Source organism: Toxorhynchites rutilus, chromosome 2 (assembly GCF_029784135.1).
Source record: "Toxorhynchites rutilus septentrionalis strain SRP chromosome 2, ASM2978413v1, whole genome shotgun sequence".
NCBI lineage: Eukaryota > Metazoa > Arthropoda > Insecta > Diptera > Culicidae > Toxorhynchites > Toxorhynchites rutilus.
In genome coordinates this window covers 68,742,818-68,755,283 of record NC_073745.1, presented here as the reverse complement: position 1 = coordinate 68,755,283, position 12,466 = coordinate 68,742,818, and the positions used below count along the sequence as shown (strand labels likewise).

The following is a 12,466-nucleotide window of genomic DNA, read 5'->3' as shown; positions in this document are numbered from 1 at the left end:
CGCTAAATTCTGTTTTTGACGTTTTGAGGGATGCGAGTGCTAGTGAATTCAAAAAACTTTGAAGTAGCTCGCACGCCGGATTACACATGACACTAAATGGCATGATGTGTTCACACGGTGTGAGTAGCTGCACTGCAGTAACTGACTAGACCGACTCGTATGCTTACTCGCACCGTCTGAACCCGGCTTTAGTGACGAAACGGCCTCACCTAGTACCATAGACCCGTCTTGGTTGCGTGGTCTATCGGATTGTCGATGTTAGATGGTTGGATAAAAAAAATATATAGCCTAAAAATGCATTAACCTTGAGAAAGATTCCTTCTTTCATTATTCGCGATTACAGTGACAATTATTTGATGTATTCATATTTTGATTTCAAATTATTCGATACAAAATTAATCGATTATAACTTCAGATATTCGATTATTTGAATTAATCAAGCGATTAACCGACGTCTCTATCGTCAACGCGGATTGTGCGGCACAACAAACAACATTAAACACAGCATAAAGGTAAATGAAATGGATAGTGGACTTCAATTTTGAATCGAAGTGGAATTATTTTTTTTGCTGGTTTGAATTAATAACAATCGATTTCGGGGAGCCAATAACACCTGTTAATTAATATTCTCATTATGAATCCAATATAAAAGCTTTTATACTACCGAACGTAAGTGGAAAAAGTATTCACACCATTGCATTGCATATGACGATATAAAAACATAAGAATTATTGTAGATACATGTAAACATCGCGAGTGCACCGCGAAAAAAATCACATGGCCACCCCCAAGACATGGTCCTGCGAGTTATGCCAGAAAAAATGCGGCTCCAAGAACCTGCTGGATGATCACATGAATATACACTCGGGAAGGCGACCTTTCAAGTGCGATATGTGTCCGAAAGATTTTACCTCAAAATATATTCTGGCGACACACTTGAAAACCCACCAGGAGCGGGAGCGAGTTTTCAACTGCCAAGAGTGCGGGAAAGGATTCTACACCCAACAATTGCTTGAGAGGCACGAGAGAAGACACACCGCGACTCGGGATTACATCTGTCAGGATTGTGGCAAAGGCTTCATGTTACAACATAATCTGAATCAACACAGAATTGTGCATTCGAATCACAAACCTTTTGCGTGTCGAACATGTGGGAAGTGTTATGCTCGAAAAGTTGAAGTTACGGCTCACGAACGGACGCACACCGGAGAGCGACCGTTTGTTTGTGACATTTGCGACGCAACTTTCGCTCGGCGGTCAACTTTGCGGTGCCACATACGATTCACACATACGGATGAAAAACACCACAAATGCGATCTTTGTGATCGAAGCTTCAAGAGACGTCGGCTGCTGGACTATCACACAAAGGCTCGTCATACAGGTGAGCGACCGTACAAGTGCGACATTTGCTCGGCCACCTTCGTTTATCCGGATCCTTTCAAGAAACATAAAAAAATTCACGCCGGTTCGAAACCATTCGCGTGTGAGGTGAGTTACAAGACTATTGACATATATTCCAGTTAGATTATTGGAAAATGGTTTACATCACAGTTCTGCACCAAATCATTCACCAATAGGGAGAACCGAAACACACATCGATTCATTCACAGCGACAAGAAACTTTACGAATGTGTAACTTGTGGAGCTGATTATATGAGAAAATCCAGACTTTATAACCACATGCAACTCAAGGGCCACCTGAATGATACGATCGTGATCAATCAGCCTTTGATAACGAAGGAAGATATGCTAGAATTCAACACCACGGCCGAATCGATTAGTGAGCTGGACGCGGAGGATGATGAGGAGGAGGATATAGATACAACAGTCGAGGTAAAGAATAAAATGGGATTGATGGAGATATATGCGAATCAAACAATTGGACGACTTTTTCAGTTCTACGTCGAGATGCAGAATGATGGAGTTGAAGAAGTGAACGAGGAAATAGAATCTGAACCAACTTAAAAATGCCGAGGCGATTGCGCTGCTCGCGAGTACCGACGATCCTGCCGAAAGTTTTGACATTGTCAACAAGGAAGGAGCTCCCGCGGCCGAAAAAGCCCCCAAACTATCAAACCGAGTAACAAGGATACGTTACTCGGGTCATTTAGTTTCTCATTGAGGAAGCCCTTTAACCATCAAGAAATAAACGACAGAAAATATATGTTGTAATAAGACAGTTTGCTGTTACTTAACACTGCTATTGTTGTTATTTCTTTCGGAAATTTTCGTTAAATAATTTATATTGAAAAATACAGATATTACAGATATGATCATGTATATCCAAAATCGTATAAAACGCGAAAACTCAATTTTCTATATCATCAATGTATGTACTGGTAAAACGGTTATCCTGGTATCACGATATGCAGTTTTATATACGCACATTCTATTCATTTTATATACCATTGACGGATCAAATCACATATCAGTGTAAAAAGCATCGTATACCGTTATATACGGCTTTATATGCGTATAGAATATGGCATATACGTATATCGCCTCCACTTTTGCGTGTATATGTCAGTTATAAGCGATTCAATGTTTGCTGGATACATTTAACGTTAATATGTTTTGCCAGATCCCATAATCGTATTACAATAGTCGTGTGAGGTGCATATACGAATCGTCCATTCATTCAAACTAATTTGCAAGCATCTCCACTTCTGTATGAATATTCCAGTTAGGTGCATCATATTCCATGCTGGTAATACGATTTAATGCTTACTGAGAGCTTCGCTCCGTCTGCGCTGCCGGTCCGTAATGAGGAGCTGCTATGTCTAATAATGTACCCTATTATATAAATCGAATCGAGAAGACGATACAATCACTATCACTATCAAACTGAGCAAAATTTTTTATTTTGTAAATCGAGATAATCTCTTACCGAGCTCGAATTTAATGCGTTGCAATTACATATATTCAAGCGTTTCTGAAATGTTTCCCAAAGGATAATATCAGGAACGCGAACCAAAACAAAATATTTCTCTGATGATATACAACAAGCAAACCAATCAACTCGAAAAACAGGTGGGTGACATCTTTAGAGAACCCCTATTGCACTGACAGGAGCCAACATATCGGGTATCCCACTGACATTTTCCCTTTGTTTTCACATGAATTGGGTATCCCACTGACAGTTCTGCTTGAGATTTTACTAACGATCCTAGCATCAATCATAGCACCCGGCTGTCGAAAAAGTACGACTGTTGCACCGATAGCTACCTACATTCCGTTTTGCCTGCCAAGATCGGGTCGATGAAATGTCAACAATCGACCTCAAATGCTGCCACCTTGCAATCGAGTTATCGACCTTTCATATGCATTCATCGAACAACTTAACACCACTTTTTCGCCAACATATGCAAGGCGTCGACCTGCTTGCAGCGCTGCTTGCTGCTTGTTTGTATTGGTTTGTTATTGAAAATGAAAAGAAAATACATTGATCGATTTTAATCATTTTATTGAAAAAATATAATAAAAATCCATGTATAATAAAAATAAGGTATACAATGGAATCGGTGCATCCGGGTTGTCTGGATTGACGATTCAAATCCGACTGAGTACATTGATGAATACCTCCTTGCCCTTGATGACACAGATATGTGGCTGAGGAGGATTCTTCAATGTGCGTGAAGCACGGGATCTCCGATGGGGAAAATTGCCCGAAATACTATGGCCAGGTCCTGCTGCTGTTGCTGTTGATGCTGTTCCCCGGAATAGCGGGAAAGCTGATGCTGTTGGCTGGTGTGACAGAAGTGGAAATAAGCAATGTGGTGATGAGGGAAATCATCTTTCTCATTCGCCGATTGATTGAGTCGGATGTATTCATAGCTGAAACAAAATAAAATGATTAGTAAGTGAAAAGCAGAAATGAATTCCCTACTCACCAGTTGTATGATCCGGATAAAAATGCGAACATTAAAATATCATGCGATTACGTTCGCTTACCTCGCCTATTTTCATTCTACTATACAACGGAATCAGTGCATTCGGGTTCCTCCGGGTGGTAATTCAGCTGAGCAAGTTGATAAATACCTCCTGGTCGTTGAGTTTTCGTGTCTGAAGAGGATTTTTGAATGTGCGCGAAGCACGGAACCTCTAATGGGGAAAGTTCTTCGCAATACCATACCATGGTCAAATTCTGCTGCTGCTGCTGTTGATGCTGTCCCCCGGCATTGCCAACAGGGGTTGGAGGTTACTGCTGCAGGAAAACGGATGTTGTTGGCTGCCGTGATAGAAGTGGAAATCCGCACTGTGGTGATGGGAGAAATCATCTTTCTCACTTACCGATTGATGGAAGCAAACGAGTCGAATGTATTCATAGCTGATAATACTTATGACAGACATACAGCTGTACTTGCGTTGTACTTCGAAAATTGTATGTCTGTCACCATGTACAGCGCTAGAACCATGCAAGCAACTCGGTACAATCGCTGTACCTGTACCGACCTATTTTTCCGCTGTACATGGCTACAGTTGTACTGTGCGCAGCGCCATAGACGGTTAGTGGTGGGTAGCATGAACAAAACGAATCAAAACATTTGGTATACATTCTTTTCATTGACTTTCTCTTGAGTTAATAACTCAGATTGAAACATATTTGTTGTGTTCGATAGTTTAGACGCTAAATAAAAAACTTTTTCATTGAAATATTGGTGAAAATACAATGCAATAAATTCAAACTTCAGATTGTCAGTCTGACATGCGGTACAATGTACAACCAAAGTATGTGTGTCATGCTATCGTGGTATCTGTACAACGCTGTACACGTACAGCGCTAGTACAGTTGTATGTCTGTCCATGGTATAAGACAATATAAAATAATTAATAATTAAAAAGCCGAAACATATTTCATACTCACCAGTTGTATGTAGAGATGTGCCATCCGCTTAGTGATCCCCGATAATCGTTCGATTAATCGATTAATCGAATACTTCCTACAGAATTCGATTATTAATCGAACGAATACTGCCCACAATCCGTTTTGCCTGCCAAGATCGGGTCGATGAAATGTCAACAATCGACCTCAAATGCTGCCACCTTGCAATCGATTTATCGACCTTTCATATGCATTCATCGAACAACTTGACGCCACTTTTTTGCCAACATATGCAAGGCGTCGACCTGCATGTAACGCTGCTTCCAACACTGATCGTCTCTTGTTTGTATTGGTTTGTTATGAAACATGAAAAGGAAAAACATTGATCGATTTTAATCATTTTATTCAAAAAAACACAAAATGCATATAAAATATAAACAAGATATATAATGCAATCGGTGCATTCGGATTGTCTGGATTGACGATTCGAATCCAGCTCCTTTTTCTCCTTGACACACATATGTGGCTGAGGAGGTTTCTTCAATGTGCGTGAAGCACGGGATCTCCGATGGGGAAAATTTCTCGAAATACTTCGATGGCCAGGTCCTGCTGCTGTTACTGATGATGCTGTTGCTCGGAATAGCACCCTGGACTTAAAGGATACTGCTGCGGGAAAGCTGATGCTGTTGGCTGGCGTGACAGAAGTGGAAATAAGCAATGTGGTGATGAGGGAAATCATCTTTCTCACTCGCCGATTGATTGAGTCGGATGTATTCATAGCTGAAACAAAATAAAATGATTAGTAAGTGAAAAGCAGAAATGAATTCCCTACTCACCAGTTGTATGATCTTACTATAAATAAAATCGCTAAAAAATAAAGCGCGGTCGTCGTGAACAGTCGTAAACGGTCGTAAATGTTCGTATTCTTGACGTAAACACAAACATAGTGAGAGAGTGAGCAGTGAGCAGCTGCGATGCGTTTTTTGTGTGAGAGAGTGTGTGCGTCTGCGTGTGTTCGTTTGCGTGTACATTTGCGTGTATGTGTTTGTGTGTGCGTGTGTGTGTGTGTTTGCATGTACGTGTGCGTGTGCGTTTGCGGGAGTGTGTGTTTTGGTTAGTTGATTGGTTGATGTAATCAAAAACAGTGTGAGAGAGTGAGCAGTCAGCAGCTGCGATGCGTTTTTTTTTGTGTGAGACTGTGCGCGTCTGCGTGTGTACATGTGTTCATTTGTGCGTGCATGTGCGTGTATGTGTTTGTGTGTGCGTTTTTTTAGAGCAGCGAGTAGAGAGTAGAGAGAGTGGAAAGGAGAGAATAGAAAGGAGAGAGGAGAGAGTAGAGACAGTAGAGAGTAGAGAGAGTTAGAGATGGGAAAAACAGTTCACTTTGATGAATGGTTCAGTCACTAACCGTTCATCTAAGTGAATCAGTTCTTTTGAACCGTTCTTTCGCTCTTTCGTTCAGCGGTATTAAGAACAACATAGAATGTTAGCTGCAACCCAACATCAATAGACAGCTATTCATTGATATCGTTGGATTGGATAGTGTACGTATGGAATTTATATTTTTGAAATTTAGTCCTTCTTCAAAAGTCGCAAACTGTATGTGAAAATATGTTTATCGGCCGACAAAAGTATATGTAATAATTTAATGCGAACTAAACGTCAATTGCAATTTTTCAGATTTTCTGTTTGGACAATACACAGGTTTCATGTAAGATCATATTTCATTCAGAGAAAAAAATACAAACCATCATGACGCGCAATAGGCCAAACAATGGATTGAAAGCAACGAAAAAACTTTTTTCTTAACTTGCCCTCACTATGAGATTTTATGTTACCTAATTCATGAATCGCCCCAGCTTTCCCGGATTTTTTTCTGATAATCAGGAAGTATATTAATATTACGCGGATTTGAAAGAATACATGAAATTGAAAATATATAGCTTTGCCTTTAAAACTACGAAAATCTAATTTAATTTCTAACCCAAAATTGCTTAAACCATTAACAAAATAAACCTTGCGTTACATGCATTTTGCTCATAAATGACAATATTGTTTTATTTTTCTTACAAGCGTTCTCGTTACATTAATCTATTCCGTCCAGCACAAATCAGTTCAGCTGCACTCGTCCGTTCGCAAACAGTTCGCCCGCAACAAACACTACGTACTCAAACAGTTCGTTCCCAAACAGTTCACTCTTAATCAGTTCGCTCTCAAACAGTTCGTTCCCAGACAGTTCACTCTTAATCAGTTCGTTCACAAACAGTTCACTCTCAATCAGTTCGCTCTCAAACAGTTCACTCGCAAACAGTTCGTTCTTAACCAGTTCGTTCACAAACAGTTCACTCGCAAACCGTTCTTTCGGAATCAGTTCGTGGATAGAACTACCGTTCTTTGAAAAAGAACGACCGTTCGTTCACTCTTTTCGGCGAACTAGTTCTTTTGTACCGTTCGTGAACGGTTTGCCCATCTCTAGAGAGAGTAGGGAGGAGAGAGTAGAGAGTAGAGAGTAGAGAGTAGAGAGTAGAGAGTAGAGAGTAGAGAGTAGAGAGTAGAGAGTAGAGAGTAGAGAGTAGAGAGTAGAGAGTAGAGAGTAGAGAGTCGAGAGTAGAGAGTAGAGAGTAGAGAGTGGAGAGTAGAGAGTAGAGAGTAGAGAGTAGAGAGTAGAGAGTAGAGAGTAGAGAGTAGAGAGTAGAGAGTAGAGAGTGGAGAGTAGAGAGTAGAGAGCAGAGAGCAGAGAGTAGAGAGAGTGGAGAGAGTAGAGAGTAAGGAGAGTAGAATGAGTAGAAAGTAGAGAGAATAGAGAGTAGAGAGAGTAGAAAATAGGGAGAGTAGAGAGAGTAGAAAATAGGGAGAGTAGAGAGAGTAGAGAGATTAGAGAGTAGGGAGAGTAGAGAGAGCACAGAGTAGAGAGTAGAGATAGTAGAGAGTAGAAAGTAAAGAGAGTAGAAAGAGTGGAGAGTAGAGAGAGTAGAGAGTAGAAAGTGAAGAGAGTAGAGAGAGTGGAGAGTAGAGAGAGTGGAGAGTAGAGAGAGTAGAGAGTAGAGAGTAGAGAGTAGAGAGTAGAGAGTAGAGAGAGTAGAGAGTAGAGAGTAGAGAGTATAGAGAGTAGAGAGTAGGGAGAGTATGAGGAGTGAAGAGAGAGTAGAGAGAGTGGAGAGAGTAGAGAGTAAGGAGAGTAGAATGAGTAGAAAGTGGAGAGAATAGAGAGTAGAGAGAGTAGAAAATAGGGAGAGTAGAGAGAGTAGAGAGATGAGAGAGTAGGGAGAGTAGAGAGAGCACAGAGTAGAGAGTAGAGATAGTAGAGAGTAGAAAGTAAAGAGAGTAGAAAGAGTGGAGAGTAGAGAGAGTAGAGAGTAGAGAGTAGAGAGAGTAGAGAGTAGAGAGTAGAGAGTAGAGAGTAGAGAGTAGAGAGTAGAGAGTATAGAGAGTAGAGAGAGTAGAAAGTAGGGAGAGTATGAGGAGTGAAGAGAGAGTAGAGAGAGTGGAGAGAGTAGAGAGTAAGGAGAGTAGAATGAGTAGAAAGTAGAGAGAATAGAGAGTAGAGAGAGTAGAAAATAGGGAGAGTAGAGAGAGTAGAGAGATGAGAGAGTAGGGAGAGTAGAGAGAGCACAGAGTAGAGAGTAGAGATAGTAGAACTTGAGCTTGAGCTTGGGTAGACTGTACAATTCGTAGTTGCTCTTCGTGATTGACCTGATAGTAGATAGTAGAGATAGTAGAGAGTAGAAAGTAAAGAGAGTAGAGAGAGTAAAGAGTAGAGAGAGTAGAGAGTAGAGAGTAGAGAGTAGAGAGAGTAGAGAGTAGAGAGTAGAGAGTAGAGAGAGTGGAGAGAGTAGAGAGTAAGGAGAGTAGAATGAGTAGAAAGTAGAGAGAATAGATAGTAGAGAGAGTAGAAAAAAGAGAGAGTAGAGAGAGTAGAAAGTAGATAGAGTAGACAGTAGATAGAGTAGATAGAGTAGATAGAGTAGAGAGAGTAGAGAGAGTAGAGAGTAGAGAGTAGATAATAGAGAGAGTAGAGAGTAAAGAGATTAGAGAAAGTAGAGAGTAGAAATAGTAGAGAGTAGAGAGTAGTGAGAGTGGAGAGAAAGTGGAAAGTTTAAAATAAAGAGCAGAGAGTAGAGAGAAGAGAGAACAAAGTATAGAGTAGATAGTAGGAAATGAAGAGTAGAGAGTTGAAATTCAAAGTCAAAATTGGAAGAGCAACAATTGATCGCAGAGAAAGAGTAGATGTTCGAGACATAGAGATATTTGGACTAAAAAAGAAACATTGAATAAAAGAAAAGAAAATAAGTTGCGAGAGTCTGTTTGAGTGCAACAGCAAAGCTATTCCAATGACTTTTCGGTAAACTTATTAAAACATAGAATTGGGCCGCTAGTCCGGATAAAAATGCGAACTATTAAAATATCATGCGATTACGTTCGCTTACCTCGCCTATTTTCATTCTACTATACAACGGAATCAGTGCATTCGGGTTCCTCCGGGTGGTAATTCAGCTGAGCAAGTTGATAAATACCTCCTTGTCGTTGAGTTTTCGTGTCTGAAGAGGATTTTGAATGTGCGCGAAGCACGGAACCTCTAATGGGGAAAGTTCTTCGCAATACCATACCATGGTCAAATTCTGCTGCTGCTGCTGTTGATGCTGTCCCCCGGCATTGCCAACAGGGGTTGAAGGTTACTGCTGCAGGAAAACGGATGTTGTTGGCTGCTGTGATAGAAGTGGAAATCCGCACTGATGGGAGAAATCATCTTTCTCACTTACCGATTGATGGAAGCAAACGAGTCGAATGTATTCATAGCTGATAAGACAAGATAAAATAATTAATAATTAAAAAGCCGAAATATATTTCATACTCACCAGTTGTATGATCCATTTGTTTTTGTTTGAGATGACAGTTTAGCGGAGTGGAAAAAAGAACCACCAGTGATGCCATTTGGTTTGTTTAATTATTCAGTATTTTCGACTAACGAACTATCCGCGTTGACGATATTGGGTAATAGGCATGACAGTATGGATTTGCAGAAGGAATCAATACACTTTTAAAATGAAAATTATGAATGAACATGATTTTTCCTTAATCAAATTAGTACTCTATGTAAGTGAAAATCACCATTGCCTGCAAATGGTGAAAAAACGTCATAAAAAATATGTTTTGAGATAATTTTATATCATAATGACAAGTTTTTTTGAGAATATCTGAACGTCTATAGAAAATAATTCAAATTAGGGTCATGACAACGTACTTTAAGTAGAAAAAATTATGCCAAGAAAAAAATTTCATACAAATTTTAGCAAATATAAACTGATTCGGGCCGACTAATATGATAGAGAATAGTTTGCCTCATACAAACTAATGCCGTATCCAGATGTCGATACCTAATCGTCGTCATCGTGAATAGGTAACAGCGTTACGGTCGTTGTTAGGTCGATGTTTTTTTCGTCGATTGGATTGTGGGTGCCCACTAACAACGACCGTAACGCTGTTACCTATTCACGATGACGACGATTAGGTATCGACATCTGGATACGGCATTAGTTTGTATGAGGCAAACTATTCTCTATCATAGTAGTCGGCCCGAATCAGTTTTTATTTGCTAAAATTTGTATGAAATTTTTTTCTTGGCATAATTTTTTCAACTTAAAGTACGTTGTCATGACCCTAAATTGAATTATTTTTTATAGACGTTCAGATATTCTCAAAAAAACTTGTCATTATAATATAAAATTATCTTCAAACATATTTTTTATGACGTTTTTTCACCACTTGTAGGCAATGGTGATTTTCACTTACATAGAGTACTAATTTGATTAAGGAAAAATCATGTTCATTCATAATTTTCATTTTAAAAGTGTATTCATTCCTTCTGCAAATCCATACTGTCATGCCTATTCCCCAATATCGTCAACGCGGATAGTTCGTTAGTCGAAATACTGAATAATTAAACAAACCAAATGGCATCACTGGTGGTTCTTTTTTCCACTCCGCTAAACTGTCATCTCAAACAAAAACAAATGGATCATACAACTGGTGAGTATGAAATATATTTCGGCTTTTTAATTATTAATTATTTTATCTTGTCTTATCAGCTATGAATACATTCGACTCGTTTGCTTCCATCAATCGGTAAGGTAGAAAGATGATTTCTCCCATCACCACAGTGCGGATTTCCACTTCTATCACAGCAGCCAACAACATCCGTTTTCCTGCAGCAGTAACCTCCAACCCCTGTTGGCAATGCCGGGGGACAGCATCAACAGCAGCAACAGCAGAATTTGACCATGGTATGGTATTGCGAAGAACTTTCCCCATTAGAGGTTCCGTGCTTCGCGCACATTCAAAAATCCTCTTCAGACACGAAGACTCAACAAGGAGGTATTTATCAACTTGCTCAGCTGAATTACCACCCCGGAAGAACCCGAATGCACTGATTCCGTTGTATAGTAGAATGAAAATAGGTGAGGTAAGCGAACGTAATCGCATGATATTTTAATGTTCGCATTTTTATCCGGATCATACAACTGGTGAGTAGGGAATTCATTTCTGCTTTTCACTTACTAATCATTTTATTTTGTTTCAGCTATGAATACATCCGACTCAATCAATCGGCGAATGAGAAAGATGATTTCCCTCTTCTGTCACACCAGCCAACAGCATCAGCTTTCCCGCAGCAGTATCCTTTAAGTCCAGGGTGCTATTCCGGGGAACAGCATCAACAGCAACAGCAGGTCCTGGCCATCGATAGTATTTCGAGCAATTTTCCCCATCGGAGATCCCGTGCTTCACGCACATTGAAGAATCCTCCTCAGCCACATATCTGTGTCATCAAGGGCAAGGAGGTATTCATCAATGTACTCAGTCGGATTTGAATCGTCAATCCAGACAACCCGGATGCACCGATTCCATTATATACCTTATTTTTATTATACATGGATTTTTATTATTTTTTTTCAATAAAATGATTAAAATCGATCAATGTATTTCCTTTTCATTTTCAATAACAAACCAATACAAACAAGCAGCAAGCAGTGCTGAAAGCAGCGCTGCAAGCAGGTCGACGTCTTGCACATGTTGGCGAAAAAGTGGCGTCAAGTTGTTCGATAAATGCATATGAAAGGTCGATAACTCGATTGCAAGGTGGCAGCATTTGAGGTCGATTGTTGACATTTCATCGACCCGATCTTGGCAGGCAAAACGGAATGTGGGTGCACAACCAATAATCGAAGCGAACGAATAATTTACGTCGATTAATCGATCTAAACGCAGAGAGAAAAAAACGTACGGCCGCTGCAGTTTTATCCTGAAAATCAATCATTTTCTTTGACGCTCCCTTAAGTTTATGAACGAAGCTCAATGCCGTCAACGCGAATTGAGCTTCGTTTACGACTTTAGGGGAGCGTAAAGGATAATAATTGATTTTCAGGCGGAATGAACATTTTTTTTATTCCATATGGCTTTCTAGCAAACGAGAAATATTAGTCTAATTAATTATTTCTCTCAGTGTTGCGATTAATCGATTAATCGATTATTTGGGTCGATTAATCGTATCGAATAACAAACTGATGAAAACTATTCGATTAGCTGATGAACGATTAATTTCAAAAATCGGGGATCACTACATCCGCTCATGAGCTGTTCATTTGAATC

At 39.8% G+C, this 12,466-nt stretch overlaps 1 protein-coding gene and 2 long non-coding RNA genes across 6 annotated transcripts in view; 2 read left to right on the top strand and 1 right to left on the bottom strand.

Annotated features, from left to right (window-relative positions):
- The first annotated feature begins 261 nt into the window (after positions 1-261).
- Positions 262-12,466, top strand: part of LOC129765822 (zinc finger protein 845-like) — a 50,043-nt gene continuing 37,838 nt past the window's right edge. The window contains exons 1-3 of the mRNA XM_055766258.1: positions 262-669; positions 738-1,488; positions 1,552-1,833. Coding sequence (XP_055622233.1) covers positions 778-1,488; positions 1,552-1,833 — 993 coding nt within the window. The 5' untranslated portion in view covers positions 262-669; positions 738-777. The remainder of the gene's footprint in view (positions 670-737; positions 1,489-1,551; positions 1,834-12,466) is intronic.
- On the bottom strand, positions 3,476-9,922 carry LOC129764799 (uncharacterized). 4 transcript variants are annotated; one of them, XR_008741242.1, is made up of 4 exons: positions 9,679-9,922; positions 5,659-9,619; positions 3,891-5,602; positions 3,476-3,834 (listed from the first exon to the last, which is right to left on the bottom strand). It is a non-coding gene; the product is annotated as an uncharacterized LOC129764799 (long non-coding RNA). The 4 variants fall into 4 exon arrangements; XR_008741239.1 differs by having other exon boundaries at positions 3,477-3,834; positions 3,891-4,285; positions 4,865-9,619; XR_008741241.1 differs by having other exon boundaries at positions 3,477-3,834; positions 3,891-4,255; positions 4,865-9,619.
- Positions 10,681-11,791, top strand: LOC129764800 (uncharacterized). The gene is made up of 3 exons (XR_008741243.1): positions 10,681-10,849; positions 10,909-11,343; positions 11,400-11,791. It is a non-coding gene; the product is annotated as an uncharacterized LOC129764800 (long non-coding RNA).